The sequence below is a fragment of the Podarcis bocagei genome, assembly GCF_964188305.1.
Source record: "Podarcis bocagei genome assembly, chromosome: 1".
NCBI lineage: Eukaryota > Metazoa > Chordata > Lepidosauria > Squamata > Lacertidae > Podarcis > Podarcis bocagei.
The window spans coordinates 77668576-77694573 of NC_138125.1; the positions used below are offsets into that span (position 1 = coordinate 77668576).

Below are 25998 nucleotides of genomic sequence, written 5' to 3' on the forward strand. Positions count from 1 at the left end.
AATTCTATTTTCCATTGAAATTCCAATAGAGATTCTTCCAAGTGATCTTGTTCAATATCACTGAGTATCTACAAAGAATCATAGTTGGTGGTGATGGCTTTTAGTTTAATACTGAAAGTTCAGGTGATTGCTTCCACATTGGGCATGTACTGTGGTGTTGCCATACTTTGTTTACCCACTTTTTATGGGGCATCTACATGATCTCATGTACAAAACCCTCCCTCATAGTCCTGTTCAGCTTGGTTCCCCCCGACCAAGTTCAGAAAATGGTTGTTGTTTTTAGATCAATGACATAGCAGCACAATTTCCCCTTATGTACACAGCATATCGTGCTCCTATGCTGTTCAGTTGTGGTGTATATTTCTGCTCGTGGGTGGGCGCCATTCAGCCAGTTATGTGGCATCTGTGATGGGGATTAATGTGGACCTAGTGGCATTAGTCAGAGTGGCATGGAGGTATGGCCTTTGGTCCATTGAAGCAGAGACAGAAAGTCTTCCAAAGCATACCCATATCTGTTCACAGTCAAACAATAGATTATCTTTGTCTTGAACAAGCTTGTGTAAGTGAAATGTTTCATTGCCGCACAGCACCCTGATATTGCAGTATATAAATGGTGGCATATAATTACTTTTAAATAAAACTAAAGGTGAAATGTGTAGTACTAATGCCGCTGTCTGCCCAGCAACTTGGAAGAAGAACTAATTTTCAGCTCTGTACAGAGAATTATGATTTTAGTGTTTTCCCCCTGCTGCCCCCCCCTTAAAGTAAGCTCAGGAATATGCTGCAAGCTCAAGGCTTAGTAGCGTGGCCTTTTCAAGGCAGGACCCACAACGGTAGAAAACCCTTATGCCAAAAAAGGAAGAAGAAGGAAAAAAACCACCAGTCCCACTAGGCTGTCCTCCTTTTTTGGAGAGCTGTAAATACTTTTCTCTTTTCTTTTCTTTTCTTTTCTTTTGGACACTCTCTCCAGTCAGTCGGTGGTTGGGAGTTGTCATTGTGACCTCCAGTTTTACGTGGAAATTGATTTGAACTTCTTATAGGTTTACATTCATAATTCCTTTATTCATTTGGATTAGAAATTCCATAATATTTTGTTATGCTTTGAGGTTATAAATGCATACATGTCAGTAAATGCCAGTGGCTTCATAGTGGAAGCCTTAACCAGTCAGGTATCAAAACAGCACATGAAAAGCCCCTGTCTTTGCCTGTCCTGTCTAGCCCCCTGAAACACAGCTTGTAAACTACAGGTCCTGCATGCAGAATCTTGAAGCTCTGACAAAGACTGTGTTAGCTCCCAATCTGCCAGTTCTGCTCTCTTCCCCCCACCCTCTTTCCTCTTATGCTTCCCGAAACAACTCAGAGAGGGGTGCCTGTGTGAGCACATCCTGATCAGTCCCTTCAAGGAAAGGGAATGGATTAAGGTGAGATGCAGCAGGAAGATGGATGTCTTCCCTGGTTTTTTCTTTTCTCTTTTCTTCTAGAAACATCATACAGAAGATAGGGGAATGGTGGCTATGTTTGCTGTCAGGGGCTAGCCCAGGGGCCAGCAAACCTTTTCAGCAGGGGGCCAGTCCACTGTCCCTCAGACCTTGTGGGGGGGGGGGGGCAGACTATATTTTGAAAAAAAGTATGAATGAACTTCTATGCCCCACAAATAGCCCAGAGATGCATTTTAAATAAAAGGACACATTCTACTCATGTAAAAACACCAGGCAGGCCCCACAAATAACCCAGAGATGCATTTTAAATAAAAGGACACATTCTACTCATGTAAAAACATGCTGATTCCCGGACCATCTACAGGCCAGATTTAGAAGGCGATTGGGCTGGATCCGGGCCCCGGGCCTTAGGTTGCCTACCCATGGGCTAGCCTGTCCTTCACTCCTGTACAAAGTGGCCCCAGTGGAAGTGTAATCACCAGCCAGAATCTTAGATGTTTCTGAGTGCTTCATTCAGAGAGAGAGACTGAGCCAGGTCACATGGCTGAGTGAATTGTATTCCAAGCCTGTGTTCTATAACATTCTGTTTAGCAATGTCATCATCAGAAGACTTGTTTTCCTGATTCTATAATTATTCTTTGGAATGCACTCCCACCCACTGTCTTCCCTCCCCCCACACTGCCAAGACAGCTTTTGTAACAATTGGACCAAGAGCAAGAAACTCATTGTGTGGGGCTGCTGGGGGTGGGCGGGGACAGGAGAGGCATTCAGCAAATTTCTACATACAAAAATGGCAAAAGTACTGTGTCACGTCATAATTCAGTGCTTGCAAATAGAAAGGAGGTGTGTGTATAACATAAGAGCCTGTTCCCAGTTAATATTTATTTCCTTTTAAGAAAACTGTTTTTATTATTATTTTTCTGACAGAGCTACCTAAAGAAGTCATGCAATGGAAAGGTGGGAAGTTTCCATTGTTGTAGATCACAGGAATCCTGTGAACTGCAACTCCCATCACTCTGAACCAGCATGGCCAATAGTCTGAGGTGGTGGAAGTTGTAGTCCAACAACATCTGGAGTGCCAGAAGTTCCTCACCCCTGTTGTAGATGTTCCTTCTCACCAGCTGGAGCTTTTGATAAACCGAATGCTGAAGTACAAAGTGCTTTCAGTATTGCAGACACTTCTTGATTGCTTTCACAAATTGTGTTGTGCCAGTCAGTGTCGACGTTGCAGGGAGCAGCTGCTGTAATATTTGCATAGGCCCTGGTTGTCTGCATGCTAGGAGGACTTGCACTGCAAATGTGCAACAAAAGATGCTTATTTTTCTTAAAGTACCCGCAGGATTCACCCAAGTGCTAAAGAGAGAGCATAGGAAGTCCTGACAAGAAGCAGCGTCTACTGTCCAAGGGGCTTGCTCAGCTGCGACAAGCCAAGGAGTGAATTAAATAACATTAAAAGATAAGAAACTGAGCTCGTACATCTCAGTGTAGTGACCTCTCCATTGATAAATGGTATATTTACGGTACCTCAGTTCTAAACCAGGTCTTTAAACACATTATCAACCTTTTGCTTGATTGTTGGGAGGTGGAGGTTTTTTTTTAATTGGAGGAAGGTCCAATTAAAAATGGGAGGAAGGTCAATTTTGAGCAGTTGAACTGGGCAGAGAATACATACATATTGACCTGAAAATGATAGACTATAGTATGTTATAAAATATGACCTGATTTTTCATTAAGAAACTCCAATCGTAATGCAGAGGGGACATGGCTGCATAGGGTACTTACTCCCCCCTCCTAAAAATAGTTTCAGGAAGCAGTGTTCAGAAATAGAGTAAATAACAGGTTTGCTTGGCTAAACCTACTTTACCCAGTGAAAATGTTACGCAGTTTCAGGAAACAGTTCTAAATGCTAGGAAAGCAAATGCAATTGTCCTCTAAAGTTATGTTCTTCTACCCCAGTTTTGCTGCAGTACACTGGCATGATACATTGACCGGGGCTCAAGCGATATGTTCTGAGGGCTAACAGGAGCAGCATTCAGCGTACTGCCTCTGTTTAAACACTGCCCCTCTTCTCCAGTGTAGTTTCATTGTACTTCTCTGAACTCCAACCCACATATGATAATAATCAACCCCATATTTGTTACAATAACAAGTCTCATTAGAACACTGGTTCCAATCATGGAGCGGCGGGTGGGAGGGAGGGTTTATTTAATGCTGGTGACTTCATCTGGAGTGATGTCACTGTTAAGGAAAAACACTGAACACCCATGAAACAGTTCAGCCTTGGAGTCCTTGCCCTTGTAAATCATTGGCTTTAAAGAGACAAAGCATCCCATCCAGCCCATCTAATCCTGGATGGTTTTCCATAGAACTAGGAACCATTCAGTCCATGAACAGACTTAGAAAGCATCAGGGCATAAAGGCAATTAAAGAATACTGAGTATACGCTTGTCCAGTGTCCTTGTCACAGCAGAACAAACATTAGGCCCCACTGCCTTATCAAGCTCTTCTCTGTCAGCAGGGTGGAGTACCCTTACCACAGTCCACACAAGTTCAGGAACTAGGAGCCAGGCCTCAATATCAGCTTCTTCCACTGCTCCCTTTATGATTGTTGCACTGGTGTCAAAAAGCATGAAATGTAAAGGAGAGCAGAGCAGAGTGCAAAGGCCATGGAAGCTGGGTGCAGAAAGGGTGGCAGTCTGTGGAGCAGGAGATTTGGGTGACGGATATGTTCAGGCCAACGGGTTAGGAAACTAGGAAGGTGCCGCACACTGAGTCAGGCCCATTGGCCCATCTAGCTCAGTATTGTCTACACTGACTGGCAGTGCTCTCTGGGGTTTCAAATGACATTCCCAGTGCTACATGCAGATGGCAAGGATTGAAACTGGGATGTTGTGCATGCAAATGGGGGCTGGAGGGCCAGCAGTGGCAAGTGGCAAAGAGCTTACACGTTGGAGAGTAGAACATGCAGTGGGGTGCTCACACCACCAGGGCAACTGGGGATGGCAGCAGTGCCATATTTTAAGAGGCAAAATGTGAGAAGGTGACACATTGGGGTTTGATAGCAAGAGGATTTTTTTCTGAATTAACCGCTGGCCTTACAAAACCTTCCTCGCCCTCATAAAAATGGATAACTTTGCTGGCACAATTAATTTCATTTAAATTGTTCCCTGGCTTAATTCGTTCCGGAGGTCCATTCTTAGCCTGAAACTGTTCTTAACTTGAGGTACCACTTTAGCTAATGGGGCCTTCCGCTGCTGCCGTGCGATTTCTGTTCTCATCCTGAAGCAAAGTTTTTAACCCGAGGTACTATTTCTGGGTTAGCGGAGTCTGTAACCTGAAGCGTCTGTAACCTGAGGTACCACTGTACTTGTGTGTATTCTGTTATATGCGTTGTGTGGTTGGTGTTGGGATGAAAAGGTGTTGGGAGGCAAAGTCTAGTTGAGCCTTGGTTCCAGCTTAACAAATGGGAGAATGTCGTGGTGCAGATTTGCTGTTAAAAACAATGCTTTCATGATGGAGCAGGAGCTGGGCAATGGCCAGAAATAAGGACAGCTTGGGACTCCTGTCCAGAACAGTCTTCAATGAGATGCATAGTTTTCTCCTGGGTGTGGAGGTGGTGGAGAGGTGAAGTTCAAAGAGTTGCAGGAAGAGGATGTAATGTACTGCACTGCCACCCCTGATCACAAGGGAGATGCAGTGGATTGTGCAGGAAACTGCTGGCTCAGACGTTAGCTGTTCAGGCTAGTACTCTGCTCACTATACCACACTTCCTCCTGCTTTCTGTTGGTGCTTTGGGACCAAGCTTGTATCAAATGGATGAGCAGGGCTGCACAGCCTTCTAAAGCTTCAGTTTGCTGTGCAGATATATTGACTTGCAAAAACAAAAGGCACCAGAGCTGTTTCTTTTACCCCTGCCGCCTGCCGTTCGCTAGGGTGGTTGGAGGAAGCAGGGAAAGGGATGTTGTCCCTTTAAGCAGCTGAGCGAACCATATGCCAGTAGCGTAGCCCTTGAGTTAAACTGCATGTCTGTGTGCTGAGTAAGGAATGTGGTTGCATGCCTGACCCGTTAGCTATGACTGCTCCTTAGTGGATCAGCACGGCTGTTGCTCATGTGCTGATCTCATTCAGCCTCATTGGAGCTGGCGCTGCACATACACAAGGAGTGGAGAGAGGGGGAGTATCGTTCTGCTGAGAAGGAGCAGGAATATTCCTATCCTGCTCCCTCCCTCCCCTTTTTTATTTCTCCAAGAAGCTGGATCTAGGGGTGTTTCGGGCTCCCCTACTTTTTTTGGAAAATAGGAGGTTTCCACCAACCCACCTCTGGCAATTGTTGTTTTGCGAGGGCAGGAGGTAGCTCTTGGAGAGAGACGCAGCGCAGCTGCCTGGATGCCTTTGGATGTTATGATTGCTCCCTCTGAGGACCAGTTCTGGCCAGACATGCACAAAGAGCAGATGAAGCTGAAAATCAGGGTGAGACGGATGAAGGACAGCAGGGAGATGCGAGGTTGGTTCCCTGGATTTCCCATCCCTTTTAGATGGGTGTGTGTGCATGAGAAGTGAATGGGGATGGGACTGGAGTGTGCTTGGGGGTGCGGGGGGGGGGAGGGATAGAGGAATAGAGGAATAGAATCTGTTGCCTGAACCATGTCTCCTGCCTCCCGAGTGTGCCGAGTGGGGAGGGGGTTGGCAGCTGGCATCATGCCATCACAGGACTAGGACAAGTTTAAAATTCTGGCGGCAGGAGGGGGAGAATGCCCATCATTCAGTGTAGGTCTTCTCTCTCTCTCTCTCTCTCTCTCTCTCTCTCTCTGTCTGCTGCAAGAAGATGGGCATTGAGTGATGCTTGCCTTGAGTCCCTCTGTGTTCCTGCATGTGCAGTGCTGCAGCACTCATCTAGAAAAAGAGTTGCTTCCCCTTTAACAGGGTCTGGATTTTTAAAAAACGGATGGATGGGGACGACGACTTAATTTCACAATGAACTGGGATCGTTAAAACTGGAATATAATGGGAAACTCAGAGGAGTGAGGCAGATTCTTCCTTTCTTATGTAACTCACCACATGCTCCAGGGCAGAAGGGTAGGGAGCTATGGAAATTTCCTGGGGACATCTCCATGCATGAGAAAGCATCTTGCATTCACTGCTACCTTCTTTAGAGGTCACTTTCTATCAAGTGGATGTGCAGATGGAAGGAAAGGAAGGAAAGGGGGAATTACCTTCCAGAAAGGCAAAATAAAAGAAGAGGCATTGAGGAAGGTGGGGGCACTATGCTGTCCCTAGCTTTAGATCTTGTGCATTTGCTTTGCTGCTCAATATGCCTGACTGCATTTCTGTACTGAGAATGACTCCTTTATTGAAAAGGCATCCATAGTGGTTTATTACTTGCAGGGCTAGCCCGAGAGGTGAGAAGAGAAATGAAAAGCAGCTTTAAAAAAGTAGAATGACCTACTTTTACCAAACGATGGAACCATGAAACTTTCCCACAGCCCTTGCACTCTTTACAAAATCAGAATTTTCCTGCAGCGCTTGGAAGCCCTTTTGTGTCATGAGATGCATAGCCCAGCGATTGTGTCATTAGTAATAAGTCATTTATGGAAATGACACATTTTTCTTTACTTAGAACCAGTAGAGCTGGTCCTGGTGAGGCACATTTACCAGAGGAAAATCTAGACCGGCAACTCAGGAGGGCTGATTCTTTCAAGGGTGTTATTGCCCAATGCTTTTTTTAATAGAAAAATATTGGTGTTAATGGTTGCTTTCCTATTTACGTAAGGTCTTGCACCTTGGAGAAATATAACAGTTGGCAAAGATTCAAAAAATGAAGCATGACTGACTTGAGGACAGGGAATGTGGAATTTCCCCCCATTCTCCCTTATGGATTCTTCTTTCTGTTGTACACGCAACCCAAAACTGCCTGCCCAACAGATGTTAGTTAGCTCAGTAAAAGCAAGAACCATACTTACTTCTAGCCTCTGGTACTAGTATAGACAATCAGAACTGGCTATATGCTGCAAATAACATGCCTAAAATGTTTTTGTTTTTTTGTGGCTGGGGGAGCATAGAGTGGGTAGAAGCGTGCATAGAGGTTTGGGTCTTTGTATGGTGGTGAACTAAGGTTCCTGTTCCTTCAGCTAGGAAGAATTTAGATGTGGTAGTCTTTCATCTGACAAATTATTGAGCTTCCTCACACAATGGCGGTGTCAAAATTGTCTGAATTGGGGGAACAGAAATCGATCACCCCAGAGTTAAAGATACCTGATGATGATGAAGATGATGCCACCAGCAAAAGTGCCACCAGCCATGATGACAATGGCATGAAAACAGAGATTACTTGATGCAGCACAGGAAGATGGTGAGAGTCAATATAGCAGGGGGCTGTGAGGGGAACAGCTGCAAAGACCAACCGAGCCCTTTCACTGCAGTAATAGAATTTAAATAGGAACTTGATGAGGTAAGATCCTAAAGCCATTTAAAATGAGGGATCAGGGGAGGCAGTCTCCAGAGACCTAAGAGAGAGTGTCAATTCTTTTTCCCCCTTTCCAGAAAGCTGCTTTAACTGCCATTTTAGAAGCCGGTGTTTGGCTCTGGCGAAACAGCAAATGTTGCCCTTGCAAAAGGGGCCAGTGAGGCTGCATTGAAAAAATGTGCTGAACATTCCATCCGCGTTGATACATACGAAAAGGGGCTTTATGTGGAATTGGCCAATGCCCAGCAATGGGTGAGATAATTGAGCCGATATAAGGAGTAGAACACCATTTGTTACTTGAGGAAGGAAGTCAGAACTGACTTTTGCTAATCCTAGAAGGGGTGGGGGTGGGGAATGCAGCCAAGTGTCCTTTCCTCGTCAATTTCAGAGACTATTTTGCTGTTTCAGGTCTTGATATATCCCACCCACACTCTTCAGTTATGACAGCTCTCCCTTACTTACCCTAATAAGAACAGAGGCCAAATTCCCATAGAAATATAGTGTGATCTACCTCTGTCACTTGCTTGTTCTGCTGTTTCTCCATACTCAAAAAACGCATACCTGTGCATGGGAGTGAAGGTGTGAAGTAGCCCTGGAAGCGGTGTCACCGCTCTCCTCCTACTTATTTAGCTATGTTGAGAGAGTAGCAATGCTCCAGTGTGACAGCTAAGCAGGGTTTCGTATGTGACCAAAACATATAGCTCATGCTGGAGAACTCTGCTTTGTGTGGGAACAAAAGAAACAAAATCAGGGCTGTTGTCTTGCACGTAAAGGAAAGACAGCAGAGCAGACCATCTAGCTGCAAAAAGGAAGTAATGGTTGTGAAAGCCAAGGAATTTTCTATGGCAGGACTGAGTAAGATTTTCAAGTGCTGTGATTTCATCATTGGCGAGGCTTGTAATGGAAGCCATCCTTAAGCAAAAGTACCAGACATTGAACCGTATATATTGAATTCAGTAAGCCTTTAGACAAAGTCCCCCATGATATTATTGGGGAGAAGCTGGTAATATACCGTATTTTTCTCTCTATTACACGCAGATTTTTTCTTCTAAAAAGGAAGGGGAAATGTCTGTGCGTGTTATGGAGCGAATGTGGGGGGGGGGGTCTCTGGAGCCGATTAGGGGAGCGCAGGAACAAAAATCAGCAAAAATCAATCGTGCGTTGTGTCCGAGAGGGAAACCTGAAAAGAGGAAGTTGCAGCGTTCCTGCATTCTGCCTCAGGGTCTTACTGCCCACCCTCCTCTGTTTCGTTGCTGTGTTTGCTCAAACGGAACAAAGAGCAGGCAAATCCCCTCCCCTCCAGGCAAGCAGAGGGGAAAGCAGAGGTCTTTCCTTCTAGTAATTCCTCTCTGTGCTCCTCGCAGGCAGCCAGAAAACATGCAGGAGGAGAGAGAAAGCTGGCTTCGGTTTGTGGAAACTTTTGCCTTTCTTTCCTCCCTCCCGTAAAATCCCTCTCCTGCTTTCTTAGCCAGCTGCTTCTCTGCACAACGCTCTCTTGTCCCTTCTGTGTTTTTCCTTCACTCCCCACTTAAAATGTAGTTACAAAGCATGGATCCACATGGATCCTCAGGATCTTTGCATTGGGCCACCCCAAATTCACCATCAGATCACATAGCAGCCTGCCCCCCCAAAATCACACACCCACTGTTGCCTGGGGCTGCAATGGTGCAAAAATGTGGTTAAAAAGCATGGATCCACATGGATCCTCAGGATCTTTGCATTGGGCCACCCCAAATTCACCATCAGATCACATAGCAGCCTGCCCCCCAAAAATCACACACCCACTGTTGCCTGGGGCTGCAATGGTGCAAAAATGTGGTTAAAAAGCATGGATCCACATGGATCCTCAGGATCTTTGCATTGGGCCACCCCAAATTCACCATCAGATCACATAGCAGCCTGCCCCCCAAAAATCACCCACCCACTGTTGCCTGGGGCTGCAATGGTGCAAAAATGTGGTTAAAAAGCATGGATCCACATGGATCCTCAGGATCTTTGCATTGAGCTACCCCAAATTCACCATCAGATCACATGTCTGTGGCCACAGCATGAAGCACAAAAATGATACATCCACTGTTTCATTCAGAATTTTTTTCCTTGTTTTCCTCCTCTAAAAACGATGTGCGTGTTATGGTCAGGTGCGTGTTATAGAGCGAAAAATACGGTATGTGCTGGACAAGGTCACTGTTAGGTGGATTTGTAGCTAACTGAACCCCAAGAGTGCTCACTAATGGTTCCTCATCATCTTGGGGAAAAGGGACAAGTGAATGCTGCAGGGTTCTGTCCTAGGCCCATTGTTGTTCAGCATCTTTATAAATAACTTGGATGAATGAACTGAGGGGATGCTCATGAAATTTGCAGACAACGCCAAGCTGGGAGGGGTAGCCAATGCCTCGGAAGACAGAATCAGGATTCAAAATGACCTTAATAGATTGGGAAACTGGGCCAAAACTAACTAAATGAATTACAATAGGGAGAAATATCAGGTTCTATACTTAGGCAGGAAGAACCAGCTGCACAAATATAAGATGCTGGGCACCTGGATTGCCAGTAGTACACGTAAAAAGAATCTAGGGGTCTTAGTAGATCACAATTTGAACATGAGCCAACAGTGTGATGCAGCAACAAAAAGGCTAATGCTGTTCTATGCTGTGTCAACAGAAGTACAGTGGGACCTCCAGTTGCGAACGGGATCCGTTCCGGAGCTCCGGTCACATCCCAAGGAATTTGCAACTGGAGGTGATGCTTCTGTGCATGCGCATGATGCAGTTTAGCACTTCTGTGCATGTGCGCAGCACATAGAGCACTTCTGTGCATGCGTGTGGGGCAAAACCCGGCAAAATACTTCTGCGTTTGCCGTATACGTATACTGAAGGATACATAACCGGAGATGAATGCAAGTAGAGGTACCACTGTATAGTGTTCCAATCAAGGGAAGTTATAGTACCACTCTATTCTGCCTTTGGCAGACCACACCTGCAGTACTGTTCTGGGCACCACAATTTAAGAAGGATATTGAGGAACATGTGTAGAGGAGGGTAACCAAGATGATAAAGGGTGTGGAAACCAAGCCTTATGAGGAATGGTTGCAGGAATTGGGTATGTTTAGCCTGGAAAAGAGGAGACTAAGAGGAGATATAATGGCCATCTTCAACTATCTAAAGGGCTGTCACATAATATATGGAACAAGCTTGTTTTCTCCTGCTCTGGAGTGTAGAACCCGAACCAATGGCTTCAAGTTAAAAGAAAGGAGATTCCAACTAAACCTCAGGAAGAACTTTCCAACAGTAAGAGCTGTTTGACAGTGGAATGGACTTCCTCAGGTGGTGGCGGACTCTCCATTTAATAGTTTCAAGCAGTGGTTGGATGGTCATTTGTCATGGATGCTTTAGTTGTGATTCCTGCATTGTAGGGAGTTGGACTCGGTGAATGTCAGCATCCCTTCCAACCCTACAATGCTATGATTCGCCAGTCTGAGCTGCCTTTAGTGCTCTTCAGTATTTTATATTTTTTTCTAAAGTTATATTCAAGGGCTTAACGTGTTGGAATAGTTAGAAAATTCATTTTAAAACCGATAGACTTCATTTTCTTCATTGTAGATGAGCAATTAAGGGACGGATATTCTAAAACAGGCATAGGCAAACTCGGCACTCCAGATGATTTGGGACTACAACTCCCATCATCCCTGACCACTGGTCCTGTTAGCTAGGGAAGATGGGAGTTGTAGTCCCAAAACATCTGGAGGGCCGAGTTTGCCTATGTCTGTTCTAACACCACATACATAGCATGATACATACCTTTGTACTTTGTATCAGTCAATATTCAAGAATTACCACCCTGATTTCATATGTAGTATCACTAAAGTTAATTAGAATCCCCATCTCACCCACACTCATGCACTGAAAACCTGCAGGCTGGGGGAAGTGCACCTTTTCACAAATCTTACTCTGACAATGGTAGGGTGGTATAAGGATTTTATAAGGAACTGAGTTCAAGTGATTTTAAGTAGATGCATTTTGTCATTCTGTTCACCTGTGGCTTAAATTGGGGGGGGGGGTGATCTCAGGGTCCTAGCTAGGCAGTGTTGACTTTTTTATTTCCTCTTAAGTAATAATGTTTAGTTTTGGCTTAGGGTAAAGGAGGGTTTTCAGCAGTACTCTTGGAAGAACTTTCATGAGTCCGCCCAGCAGACTGCTAGTCCATTGTTGATGCTGGCAAGCTCATCAGGAATTGACACCAGCACTAAAGTGCAACTACGACTGAAAGTCTTAACAGTGTGCATTGTTTTCATGTTCATGCAAGGAACTGTGGCAATAGCAAATTGTGGGATAACTGCTGCAGAATGGCGAGAAATCGAAATTACACTGCAAGGTCATAGGGTGCCATTGAGATAATGTGAATGTGTGTGCACGTGCACGCACTAATGTGTGTGTGTGTGTGCATGCGTGCACACACATACACAGTTCCATATATCCCTTAAGTATCTTTTCAAGAATATCGTTCTCTGCAGGAGCTGCAGAAAACGTTGCACATTTACAGCTCTGTGCTGGGGGATGGAAGTTGAGTCTAAATCAGGGGTCAGAAACCTTTTTCAGCCATGGGCCAGTCCACCACCCCTCAGACCATGTGGTGGGCCGGAAAAAATGAACAAATTCCTATGCCCCACAAATAACCCGAGGTGCATTTTAAATAAAAGCACACATTCTACTCATGTAAAACATGCTGATTCCCGGACCATCCACGGGCTGGATTGAGAACGTGATTGGGCCGCATCCAGCCCCTGGGCCTTAGGTTGCCTACCCCTGGTCTAAATCTTACCCTAGAGTAGGTGCCCAAATCTCTAGTCACAGGTAGTTTTAAATGCTTTATCAGCCAGACTTGCCTAGCAGATGGCTTCAAGCTCTATTGTCTGAGGGGATCACATATCCTTAAAGTACATGAGATGGAAGATGATAGACCACTAGCTGCAGTTAAACAAATACAAGGCCCTGAATCATTTGACATCCTTTTACAGTTGCCTAGTCTTTGCTGTCCAAGAGAAGCCGCAAGATACATTATTTCTGAGCTAGTTACTAAAGCCAAAGCCAAACTTGTCTCAGAACCTGTTTGCTCAGGAGATCTTTCTCCACTCGTTGATAGGCAGCTGGCTGGTTGCAGTGGCTTTTTCACCTAAAGAATAGTGTCAAAATGCATGTGCACCACAAAGAAAGCTAAGGCTGCATCTGCTCCCTCCACTGCCACCACACTGACATGACAAAAAACATGAGGGGTTTGGAGGTATATTGTTCTCTAGATAATGGACTGTGAAGTGCAGGCCTCATTCAAGAGTTTCATACAGATGCTGGCACAATGATTGCATCAATAGCTGAGCAAGCCTTTTGTCCAGATCCTGTGGCTTGGTTTTAAATTGGTGCAGGAGTGACGTACAATCGATCAATGCCACAATGCAGATTGCAAGGGCTGGTTGCACATCAGCGCATAATGATGTTAAACTAACCTGCTGCTTTGTTCCTGTGTAAAAACAGCTAGGAAAAAAAAAGATGAATTGTGAATAATCAGTGGAGTTATCTTGGATGCTGTGATTGCTGGCCATTATTCCTGTATTTTTAAGGGATATTTCTAACGTGTAGGCTCAATGCTTGTTCCTGGTTTCATAAAACAGGGATCCAGATATGCTTTATGCAAACGAGCCCAATATATTTTAATTGTTATAGCAGCCAAATAATAATGTTTGCTTGTTCAAGAAATACGTTAATTCAAAGTGAGTATCCTTATTGAAATCACTGATTTAAGACTGTCTTTTTATTGGTGATGTAATTCATGTTTTTAACAGCCTTAATTTAAATCAATCCACCTATGGGGGGGAGAGGACATTTAAGCATGGAATCCAATTGTAAAAGAGTAAAGAACAGAGGGCAGGGGAAAGAAATGTTTAAGATTAAGGAAGCAAATATTTAGAAAACTAAGAAAGATGTTCAGTCTCAAAAAAGGGAAGGAAGAGCAAGGAAAGAAAATATAGCAAGAGGAGCATGAGTGAGATAAGTTGAAGGAACAAGAGAAAATTAAAGTAACACATTTGTCAAAGTAGGAGCAGTTAGCAGCTGTTGCATGGCAGATAGATTCCACCAAAATAGGAGACAACATCATTAGGAGGCAAGTTGGCACGGCAGAGTTAGGAGATGAATAAAGAGAAATAATATTTGACGAAAGGTGGCAAGGATTAGACAATGAGCAAAAAATTGGGGTGTGCGGGGAGAAGCAGAAAGAAAAATAAATATTTTGTGACCAAATATTCAAACGTGATCACTGGAAACCAAGAGAAATCAAGACCTGTTGCCAAAGGAGATCAGTGGACAGGTTAGAAGAAAAGTGAAGGAAAATAATAAGTTGTAAATGAACTGACTGTTCTGCAAGGGAACACAGAAGAATAGGTGGAGAAAGAAATCAAGGGCAGAAGAATAGATTAGGAAGAAGAAGAAAAAGAATCCAAATCAATACAAAACTAAGCAGGGGAGTAGTTGAATTTAGAAGTAGGAATCACAGAGGTAATTAAAATGTAGTTAGGAAGAGGAAGACAGAATTGCAAAGACAGCACTGCAAAGTAATAACTAAATCAAGAGCAATCTTGGGGAACTAGGGAATTTCCATGCAACTGTAGGGAAGCCAGTATGTGCCAATATTTACAAAAGCGGACAATCTTTGGTGTAGAGGAATAATAGATTGGCTTCCGCATTATCAAAAAGATGCTAAGTGCTTAAAACATAAATAGCCACCAGGCACCACATTATGGTGGAAACTAGTTCTTTTCCAGCAAATAGACTTTTTGATACTTTGATGATGGTGATGATATTTCTTTCACATTTCTGGTTTTCATACTATGGTTATTACAGAAGAGGAGGCTTTCTTAGTGATCAGGCACTAACCTGGGGCTTGCAAGTCTAGCTTTGTTGACTTCAGTCTCATGGATGGAAAAGACGGCATCTGCCTGAACTCTGGGGACTTTCTTCAGAGTTTTCCCAGGCAGCTGCTACCAGCTGGGCTCACAAGGCTGAGAAAGTGATAAACCACGAATGAGTTAGTTGGGTGTTGTGTCTAGAGAAAACCTTTTCTGTGTGTTCTTTGGGAGTGCAGCCATTAGCTGCTGTGCCACAGATTTCCTGTGTGGCCTTGGAAAAACTTGCTCTGTGTAACATGCGAGATGAAAGTAACATTTCCACCTCACTCTAATGCTATGAACAGTGATATGCTCAGGACTGCAGGTGTTCTTCCCCTGCCCACTCCCTAATATTCTTAAGAGGTTCTCTTCTCCAGTCTTCAGAGAGTAGCTGGAAGTGGCGAGGCAGAAAAAGGTCCTCCTTTCCTTCTACACTGCAGTTTTTATCTGAAAACTTAGGCACAGTACTGCTGCCAGAGCTCAGAAACCACTCGCGCTAATGAAATTCCCTGTTGCAAAATGCACCTAGAACAATGGGAGTGTCTAACACTGCACTTGACCCTATGCAAATTGCCATAACAAACCTTCTTTATGTAGCTTGAGAGACAAAGTGCAAAATTTCCAACTGTACCCGTGGTCCAGCAAATTTCCAACAAATCATTTGCAATGAGCATGGGGTAGAGTACAGACTGGGAGAAATGATGTTGGTTGCACAAAGAATGACTGGGTGAATCAAGCCTCTCTAATGGCCTAAACAAGACAAGGATTAAAAAAGCTGTCTACTGTGTCATTTAAAAGCATGCTCTTATTTCTCTTGGATGGTGTGAGGTGGGATTATTTAATGTCTTCAAGATGCTTCAAGATGCTTAAATAGAAAGGTTGATTCATGAGTAGTTTGATTGCTAAAACGGGGACTGCATGTGGAGTAGTCCTAACCCTTTTCTGCTGACACCCAGGTGGTGCCCCTGTGACGTCCTAGTCACTTGTAACCTTTATATCATATGTTTTAAAAAAGTGAGAGAGGCCGGTGCCCAGTGTTCTCTCCATATTGGATTCCATATCTACTCTCAGGTTATAGGACACTTTACTATGCAGGTAGACAGCATTTGCGTTTGATGAAGCAACACTTTCCTTCTCACAGACACTGCAGGCTGAAGGCTTGTTCACTCACAAGTTGCTATCAGAGGTAAAATGAAGGGATGACGAGCACTCTAGTGCTTGCAAACGAGACATTTCAGGCACCCACCTGGGCCATTCAGAAAGCTGTTTGTGCAGTATCTGCAGAACTGTGAACCCCATTCATCACAGAGAGCAACCGTGTTCCTGATTATATAACTCCTAGATGAAAGAGGAGCCAGTGAAGAAAATCCTTTTTGAGCTTTCCAGTGGCCATGGATTGCTTTTCATCTCATTTCATCCACTGATGTGTTTTGGGGACATGTAAACACATTCAAGGTTGATACATACCCAGTTATTGTTATTTTTTAATTATGCATTAAATTTGTATACCGCCCTATACTTGCAGGTCTCAGTTCTGGTCACCACAGTTTAAGCAGGATATTAAAAAGCTGGAAGGTGTGCAGAGGAGGGTGACCAAGATGATAAGGGGTCTGGAAACCAAGCCTTATGAGGAATGGTTGAGGGAGTTGGGTATGTTTAGCCTGAAGAAGAGGAGGCTGAGAGGTGATATGAGGGCCATCTTCAAATATCTGAAGAAGGAGCAAACTTGCTTTCTGCTGCTCCAGAGGGGAGGACTCAAACCAACAGAGTTGAATGACTAAATAGGAGATTCCAACTAAACATTAGGACATGCTTTCTGACAGGAAGAGCTGTTCAAAAGTGGATTGAACCAGCTCAGAAGGTGGTGGACTCTTTTTCTTTAAAAAGAGGTTGGATAGATAGATATACCAGGGATTCTATAGTTGTAATTCCTGCATTTAGTAGTATAACAAATCAGGGTGGGGTGTGCGGGCTGCACCGGGTTTGTGGGGGACTTAGGCCGGTACAGTGGTCTGTAGGGCGGAATGAAAGCTGCTGCATGTCAGGGATTGGGATTCTGTGTGGCAGGGGAGTTCTGTGTGGGCGGCATGGTGGTTCCTGGAGTTTTGGGTGCTCTGCAGTTCCTGAAAAAAGTGGCTGCCCTAAAAAAAAGCTCAACAACTTTGATCTCCCCCTGAAAGCTCCAAGCCACTGCTTGCATTACCAGAGTTTGGACTAGATAGCCCTTGTGGTCCCTTCCATCTCTATAGTTATATCATTCTGTGCTTGGTAATCTTGTCTAAACCCTCCAGGAAATCTACAGCTCTGGCCGGCCTCAGGATTTTCGACAGGGCAAGGTATCCTCTCTTGAAGCCTCAACCAGATCTCCTATTGGAGAGAGCACTTATAAGTAATCTGAGAACTCTTTCCGCCCACGCTGTCCTGCATACAGATGCACTCCCTCTCTTAATTCCACTCATGCCAAGATAATACCACTCCTAGGCCATATAGCTTGTCAAATAAAAGAACCACAACTGTACAAGGCCAGGACTTTTGTTATTCCCTTAACCCCCCCCCTTTGCTTGATCTGATGCTAGAAGGGCAACTAGCATGTGTTAATAGCAAAGCCAACCCAATCATCAGTCATGTCTGGAATCCTGCTTGTGGCCTTTGCATTTTTTGCATTAAGCTATGTTGACTTCTTAAGGTTAAAAGAGGTTTTAAGGCCACTATTGTGGCTGAGAGGTCTGTCCCCCCCCCCTCATTCCTTTGAAGGATTGCTCAAATCCCCATTTAGATTAAGGAAATTAACTATTTAATTGGATATTTAACCCCCACCCCTGTTCCAGTGGGACCCAGGCAGACTTAATGTTTCTTTATTCTAGCCAATAAATTAGCTTATACAACCTTTGCAAGATCATGCTCATAATGAGGCTGTATCTCTGAAAGAAAAGCTTGTTGGGATAGGAGGACGTGTGCCAAGAGTAATATCAGATGCTGGGCCCTCCTTCCCTCAATGAATCCCCACTGGCATTCCTAATAGACCCTGCATGCTTGCTTGCATTTTCCTGAACAAAACTAGCAGTGAATCTGCTGACAGTTAAATTCCCTCCGCCTGTATTTTCTAGTAAGGCTGTTACAGATAAGAGCAACCTGGGTCTGAGCAGATTTCTCAGTGCCCCAATTCCTCCCAGTTGAAAATGGGCATAATAGGCAAGTAAATGAATGGCATGTTTCTCCATCTGCAAAGATTCTAAAACCTCAAGGGGAACGTTTTTGCTGAAATGAATGGGAGCTGTGCAAGAGCTTAGCAGTGCCCAGTGGACTGAGCCCTAAGACAGAGCTAATGCTCCAACATGGCAAGAGGGTATTACTTAAATTAGGAAGGGATAGGGCATGACCTCCTTCCTATGACACCCTACAGCATAGTGACAACTGGCAATCCCATCACTCTGCAATACAGATTACAACTGGGCAATAAGAATCTATTGGGAGACAAAAAAGCAAGCAAAAAACAACCAGCACCCCCCTCTCTGCCTGACAAGCTGAGTGCTGGCTATTCTTAGCTTTTCTTCTGAGTATTCAGAAAAACACATTAGGGAAGGAGGAAATTATAGCTCAATAGCATGCGTAAGGGTGCCAGGCTCAGTTTCTGACATCTTCAGTTAAAAGATCTTGAGCAGAATAGATCTGATGGCAGCAGACCTGTATGCTTAAATGTGGCTCTACCCCCAACCACATGGAAGAAGGAAGGGGTTGTTTTTTAGGGACAAATACATGGCAACCCGGTGTTCACAGCTTACCTGTCCACAGTTTCTGTGATGGTTCTCTCCTTCTCAGCTAAACTCCAATAGCAGGAGTGTGCTCAACTGAGAAAAGTGCTTAAAGAGTCAGGACTACAGGGACATAAGCTACAAGCAAGGGGAGGATTCTGTACCCATTTTGCTGTTAGAAACAGACCATTCACTCCCTCTTTCTGCAGTTCTGTCTTGAGGGGGTTGAGTGGAGAGATCTATATCTAAATGCACAGAGCTGCCAGAGCTAGTTTGAACCTTAGCCTTAGAGGGCCTCTACCACTCAGAATACACAGTTCTGTCCTCTAGATGGACCAGTTGACTCAACTCGGCATAACACTGCTTCATCCATTTGCAGCAATACAACAAGTTGTGTAGAGGATGACTTCTTTTGTCTAGTCTTTCCAGATGCCCAGGTCTTGACTCCTGGATTATCCGCCAGCACCCTCAGACCAAGAAAAAATAGAGAATTACATATGCTTACATACACACTTCCCAACCCCGTAATTTATGCTTCATGGTGAAATTGATGCAATTGTGGTGCGGGGGGGGGGGTGAGGGAGGCAGCTAGGAGTAACCAGAGCTCATGTGCACCTGTGCTAATCTTGTTTCGTTCATTCTGATTTAATATCCCAGTTGAGGGGTGATGTCATGCCACAAAGAGCCACAGAGGAAGTGGTGTTGCAAAGTGCATTTAACTCCTCACATCCCGAACGGACAAGACTTGGTGATTTTTTTTAAAAAAAAAAATTCTAGTATTTATCTGGCAGCAGAAATAGTGTTGTTCACAAATATTATTAGTGCTTAGGGATTGGGTTTCTTTTTTGGTTTTTTTTTTGTTTAGTCAGCTGCCAGATTCTGCAGGGAAAGCAAAAAATATACCCTGTGAAGCATTAGATCAGAAGGCTGTCTCAAGGAAGATGCTTGCGTGAACTGTATGGTCAGGCTTTACCTTCTGATAAGAGTAGCCAGGAACAGTATTTTACGTAAAAGGTGGCTTTTCAATTGTGCCTGGCACAGGGGTGGAAAACACAAGTCCTTTGTAAAACAATTTTTTGTCAAACTGTATTATAAATTGGTGCTTAAGCAAATATTTCCTCCTACTGAACCTTTGTAGCTTTTTCCAATTTAGCTGTGTCAATCCAATATAAGATGTGCAATTTGGAAAGTAAACTTCACAGAATCTCGCTACTAAACATCAGTGTTTCAGAAGAAACACAAGCCTGAAGCTCTAAGTTAGAACAAGATCTGTTTGATTCAGGTGCTGCTTGCTATGCCATGTTCTGCAACGTCTGGAAATAAATAAATCACTGTGATCTGTTCAGAAATGAGATCCTGCCATCTATCTCAGCCGCCCACCCAGTATATGGGCTCGCTTTCCTAATTAGTATTGTACACGGGGCCGCTTTATCGGCCATCCACTGGGGCATGAAATAGAAAAGAGCTCTGTGTGCATGCGTGGGAGCCACAAAGAGAGAGAGAGGCAGACTACTGAAATGCAGCATGACTTTGACGTAGGTCTGTTTCAAGTACAAAGGCCTGCAGCTATGTATGCTGTGATTCAGCTGGAGATTACGGATGATGGACCGGGGGTGGGGGCTGGACAGGGATCTACCAGTAACAGACCGGCGCAGTCGAAGGATCCTAGGAGTGATTTCCTAAGCCACTGATTTTCAGAGTGTTCCAGAGGGAACACTAGGGTGAGGATCCTCAATGAGAAGATCACTCAGGGCTTTCCTGAAAGGCTGCTTTTACCCAATGTCACAATTCTTCCCTCTGAATAGCAAAGTCTTGGATGTGTTTGAGGTCGGTAGTCTTCAATCTTAATAGATCCAGGTCCTGTCTTTAAATGAAATATACCTTGGGGGCATGTACCGCTTCTTAATTATTATTTTTTAACATATACTTGTATGGTGGCAGTGCCGTTGGTGCAACCCAACTTAGTATCCTAGGTCACATTCTGATTTCACTCGGGGAGACCCAACACCTCCAGCCACTGCCCTGAAGGAACTGAGGGTGTGCTCTAGAAAATGCCCTAAATTTGTCTATAGCACACTGGGTTATCCCGGCAGCCATAGCAAGGCTTCCTTGGCAGAGAGGTCAACACAGAAAATGTACCAAAAGGTAGGCAATTTGAAGAAACACTGCTCTGGGCAATGCTTTTCCCTCAGTCACTTCTAAACCTATAACAACACCACTGGCAACTGACTCTTCTCAGATGACAAGCGTTGCTCACATGTGGCTGCTAAAGATCCCAGGGGGGCTATTTATAAAAGAGGAGTAAAATTAGCCCATAGCATCCTGGCCAAATTCCAGTGCAGGTAATTTATTTCCTGCCTTCCTAGAATTACATGCATACACATTCTCTCTCTCTCTCTCTCTCTCTCTCTCTCTCTCTCTCTCTCTCTTACTCCACCCCCACCCCCTGCAGATTCAATTTATTTTATTTAGCATGGTGTGTTTATCTGCTGCTCTCCCGTCACTAAGATACTTGGTTGCTTTGTAATCATTTAAAAATCTGCAGGCTGGAAGCAGCCTATGCTGCTTGCTCATGCAGCTGGGAGGTGACAGCCTACTAAAACGTTAAAGGGTAATGTGAAAAATAGTTTATCCTGTTGGTGAGTTATTGGGGATTGACAGTAGACAGCACATGTGAATCGGCTGGTGCCCCCCCCCCCAAAAAACCCAGTACTGAAAGAGATGCACAGTGATCGGAAGAGAAATGGTGAATGGTAAATCCACCCTCTGTTTACTATTATAGTAAAGGCTGAAAGAATGAAGCGATTAATGGATATGATAAATGAGCTGATTCATTAAACTCAGATTTAAAATGTGGGGTTTTTATTGGAACGTGCAGCACACTCGATTTGGTGCTCAGTGCTGATGACAGCACTGTTGAAAGCATTGCATGTCTCAGGATTTTAGCAGTGCGTTTATTTCCCGAAGGGAAAATGATGCGATGTTGTTGGTTAGTCCACAGAATTGTTCGCCTTCATTTCAATATCCACAAAACAGCACACTTCTTTGAGTATGTTAATATTTATTTCAGCCAGTTGATTAGCTAACCTAGTAATAGGTGGAGAGCCCTAGCCCTTTGCAGAGAGACCACACACAATGCTTCATGGGATGGGGGTAGACGGCAGGACTGCAACAAAGGAGTGAGCCAAGTGTGACAAGGGAGGCGGGTTTAAAAGCCTTTAAAAGCAGGGTGGGAATGCTGATGATGGACTCCAGTACCATCAGCCCCAGCCAGTGTGACCAGTGGTCAGGAATGATGGGAGTTATAGTGCAACACCACCGGGAGGGGTCACAGGTTCTCTAACCTTTCATTAGATACCAGTGAAACGCCCGTCTTTGTAATAGGTAAGTGAGCAGGGAAGTTTATAGATTCTAGGGACTAATAATAAAAAGATGGATTTTACACACCCAGACAATCTGTGTCGGCAGAGGTCCAGTGTTATCCCCAAGAGTGTTGCTTTATTTTTATTTTTGCTAATGAATAGAATTGTTGCCTTTCCCGTCCTCTAGAGGACAGAAGGGGACATGGCACCAGAAGCCCATCGTGTGTAACCAAGGCAAACGGCGAAGGAGCTTGCTTTTATATGCATCTAGTATCTAATGCTCTTGTGGGAGCTTAGGGTCTTAATATGTAACATTATGCATTTATATTATGCAAGAACAGAATATAAGATTTCTCTTCAGTGTGGAAGAATGGGGTTTAATTGTCCTCTTTACCACAGGGTCATTATTTGACTTTGGGACTTTGCTTCCAGTTCTCTGATTCAGTTCCCTATCTGCAGAATTTTCATAAAAATCAGTTTGTGGGGAAATGGGGATAGTTGATCAATAACCTTATTCCCTCCACTCTCTTTCTCCAGGGGGCTTTGCCACCTTCTCATCTTGCTTCCCAGGACTCTGCGAAGGGAAACCTACTGCTATCCTGCCAATGAGCATCTCCCAGCCGTGCATGCCAGTGGCCAATGTTGGCCCAACTCGCATCTTGCCTCATCTCTACCTAGGCTCCCAGAAAGATGTCTTAAATAAGGTACATCATGTAAAGAAGAAGAAGAAGTAGTGGGGAGGGGAGGGAGAGGTAGCTTGCCTTAAAGAAACCCTTCCCCTTAAGACTTGGGAGAGCAGGTGGGTCACCTGTGTGGGAAACTGTATATCATGGATAGGCAAACTAATGTCTGGGGGCTGGATCCAGCCCAATCGCCTTCTCAGTCCGGCCCGCAGATGGTCTGGGAATCAGCATGTTTTTACATGAGTAGAATGTGTCCTTTTACTTAAAATGCATCTCTGGGTTATTTGTGGGGCCTGCCTGGTGTTTTTACATGAGTACACCTGCCTGGTGTTTTTACATGAGTTTTTACATGTGTGCTTTTATTTAAATCGCACCTCTGGGTTATTTGTGGGGCATAAGAATTCGTCCATTATTTTTTTTTCAAAATATAGTCTGGCCCCCCACAATGTCTGGGGGACAGTGGACCGGCCCCCCGCTGAAAAAGTTTGCTGACCCCTGCTCTATATTGTCTGATCAGGACAGCGGTGGGCCATTTTTGAATTGTGCAGCAAAACAGAGCTATAGACGTGAGCTCCCTTTTGAAGAGCTAAGGACATTAGCAGCAGGAGCATCAAAACTGCAACGTTGACCCTGAGAGATCTTTATGACAGGGGAGCCAGCTGTTTCTTGCCAGAGCCCAGTGCCAGCCAAGCTAAAGAATAACACTGACCTCAACTCTTCCATGTCCAGCCTCAGAGCCAGGGGATGAGGTATTAAGCTTGGCATTCAACAGTGACTGATGGTGAGGTGAGGGCGAGGGAGAGTGTAGGGAACGGCAGCCCACATCTGCAAGCAAAGAACCCTTTGAGCAGGCCCCAAAATGGACAAAGATCTGCTTTGGGAATTGGAGAGGGGAGGGAACAGGCAGCATCCTTTCAAAGGACACCAGAATGCTTGGGCTATGATATCACATCGGGGAAGAGAATTTCATTGAAAGAAAAAATAATACAAGTTAGAAGAAGAAAGAAGACGCAATTGTTGTGAACATACCAGTGGGCACAAATCCTGGGCAGGAAGGAGCCAGTTGGGCATTCCTGCCTTGGGGGGAAGGTTAGGTAGAAGCGCCTGAACTAGAAACACTGAGAGGGGAAGGGGAAACATTTTACACAGGGAGTAGAAGGAAATGGGGGAGAAAAATGCCAGGAATGTGAGCTTGGGAGCTCGGCTGGCTCCTAGAGACCGAGGTGAGAGTTATTACACAGAGACTACTTGGAAAATGGAGCCACAGAACTCTAGGGGGGCATAGCATTGGGCATCAGTGGCTGAAAACAGGAGGAATGGAATATGAGCTGGAACCCCAAAGAACTTTGCTCTGGGTATTTTCTGTAAAACTCTGCTTTTAGAAGTGAGTCTTGGCTTCCCTACAGAAGTCCTGCTTTTTTTCATTGTGGCAGCAGCCAGTGGTTTTTACTGAATCTTCATTGACCTCAGGCAACAGTGCCCTGCTGGCGGCCCAAACAGCCCCCTTCCGTGATAGCACAGCCATACATTGCAGGCTGGGCAGCCTAGTAGCCAGTGGAGGAGAAAGAAGAGGAGGCAATGACATCCTCAGGGGCTCTGGAAGAGTGGGTGAAAACATCCTGCACTGGACTGCCAAACATCCATTGCTTCTCTCTCTCTCTCTCTCTCTCTCTCTCAGGACCTGATGACCCAGAATGGGATAAGCTATGTCCTCAACGCCAGCAACTCCTGTCCCAAGCCAGATTTCATATGTGACAGTCACTTCATGCGCATTCCAGTCAATGACAATTACTGTGAGAAGCTTCTACCCTGGCTGGACAAGTCCATTGAATTCATTGGTAAGACTGCGGATCAACCATATTTGGGGGAGTTCATTACTTCTTCTGGGCTGTAACCTTGGTTGCTGCAAAAGGCATCTGGGCAATAGTGCCTGGGTGGTTCATTTCCCCCCATGCACATGCACAGACTTCTGGTTTTTGTTTTTTGTTTAACTCTGATGTGTTCAAAACACTCAGTCTGCCCTTGGGAGGCACACTTTCTCCCTTTGTACAAAACAACCATCCTGTCCCCAGACAACAAAGCTACCAAGACCGTTGTAAACCCATAGCATCACCTGAGGAATAGCTAACACCACTTGGGAGAACAGTTGCTGCTACAGAAATGTCTCTTGCTCTATGAAGGTGCTTTTCTTTATCAACAACAACTATGCTCTTTCTGGTTCCAGAGATGATTGATTAAATGAGACTGGGAGTTCAAATAGTAATTTTATTCCTATCAAATAGAGAGGGTGGGGAAAATACCCCCAAAAAAGTCTCTTTAAAGCATTGCATATACTAGTGAATGGTGTTTTGTTTTGTTTGTTTTTTTAAAAAAGAATAATAATCTGGTGCTTTATTAGCAACCCATTGCAGGTCCCTCCACTATTTCTCATCAGATAAAACAGCAACATTATTGACAAGCCAAGAAGCCAAATAAACAAGTCATGGTTTTCTAGCTTCCACTTCTTGGTTGCACATATTTGACTTACTTAAACCATTTAGATTTGTGTTTTTCCTCTTTATTTACTCTTCCAATTTTGGTAAAAAGCGTCTTCCTTCAGAGCCATTTCCAGAGAGGTAGCTGTGTTAGCATGCAACAGGAAAAACAACCAAGACACTTGTGGCACCTTAAAAGACTGACAGATTTATTACGTTCAAGCTTTCGTGAAGGGGATTCTGGTCCACAAAAGCTTATGCTGACATAAATTTATGAGCCTTCAAGGCACTGCAAGTCTCTTTGTTATTCAAAACAACGTAGATAGTAGAGTCCCAGAATATTGACCTGAAGGCTGTTTTCTCCTGCTGCAGACAAGGCCAAGGTGTCCAGCTGCCAGGTGATCGTTCACTGCTTGGCAGGGATCTCCCGATCGGCCACCATTGCCATTGCATACATCATGAAGACCATGGGAATGTCTTCAGATGATGCCTACAGGTAGGTTGCCTTCTGAAAGAGAGGCACTAATGTTTTTCTTTGCATTTGACTTTGGGGTGTGGCTTTTTTGTTTTTTAAGTGGTGCTGTTTATCATGAAGCATACACACAGTGTGTCTCGCTCAAGAGTACTGGCTAATAAGCATGAAAGAACATAGTGCCATATACATTATAGGGTTGATTCCAATCATAGTCCTACCAGGAGTAAACCCATGGAAATCAATGGATGTGACTATCTCAGGTCCATTAACTTCAGTAGGTCTAGTCTGATAATACCTTAATTAGATACCTCCCATTATCTACCTGTGCTGTGTTTTCAGTTACTCGTTTGCCAGTTTCTTCAGTGTAAGCTAACAGGCTGGTTTGCATGACTGTCAGGCTTGTAGTTGCCACTTGA

General features: G+C 44.4%; 1 protein-coding gene across 3 annotated transcripts in view; it reads left to right on the forward strand.

Moving 5' to 3' along the window:
- The window catches only part of DUSP8 (dual specificity phosphatase 8), an 85842-nt gene that overhangs the window by 49375 nt on the left and 10469 nt on the right, over positions 1-25998 (forward strand). For 2 of the 3 annotated variants that reach the window (XM_081205335.1, XM_081205336.1), the window contains exons 4-6: positions 22488-22654; positions 24312-24471; positions 25480-25603. In XM_081205335.1, the coding sequence (XP_081061461.1) occupies positions 22488-22654; positions 24312-24471; positions 25480-25603 (451 nt within the window). Of the gene's footprint in view, positions 1-5516; positions 5944-22487; positions 22655-24311; positions 24472-25479; positions 25604-25998 lie in introns of those variants that run through there. The other variant, XM_081205337.1, reaches the window with a different exon arrangement.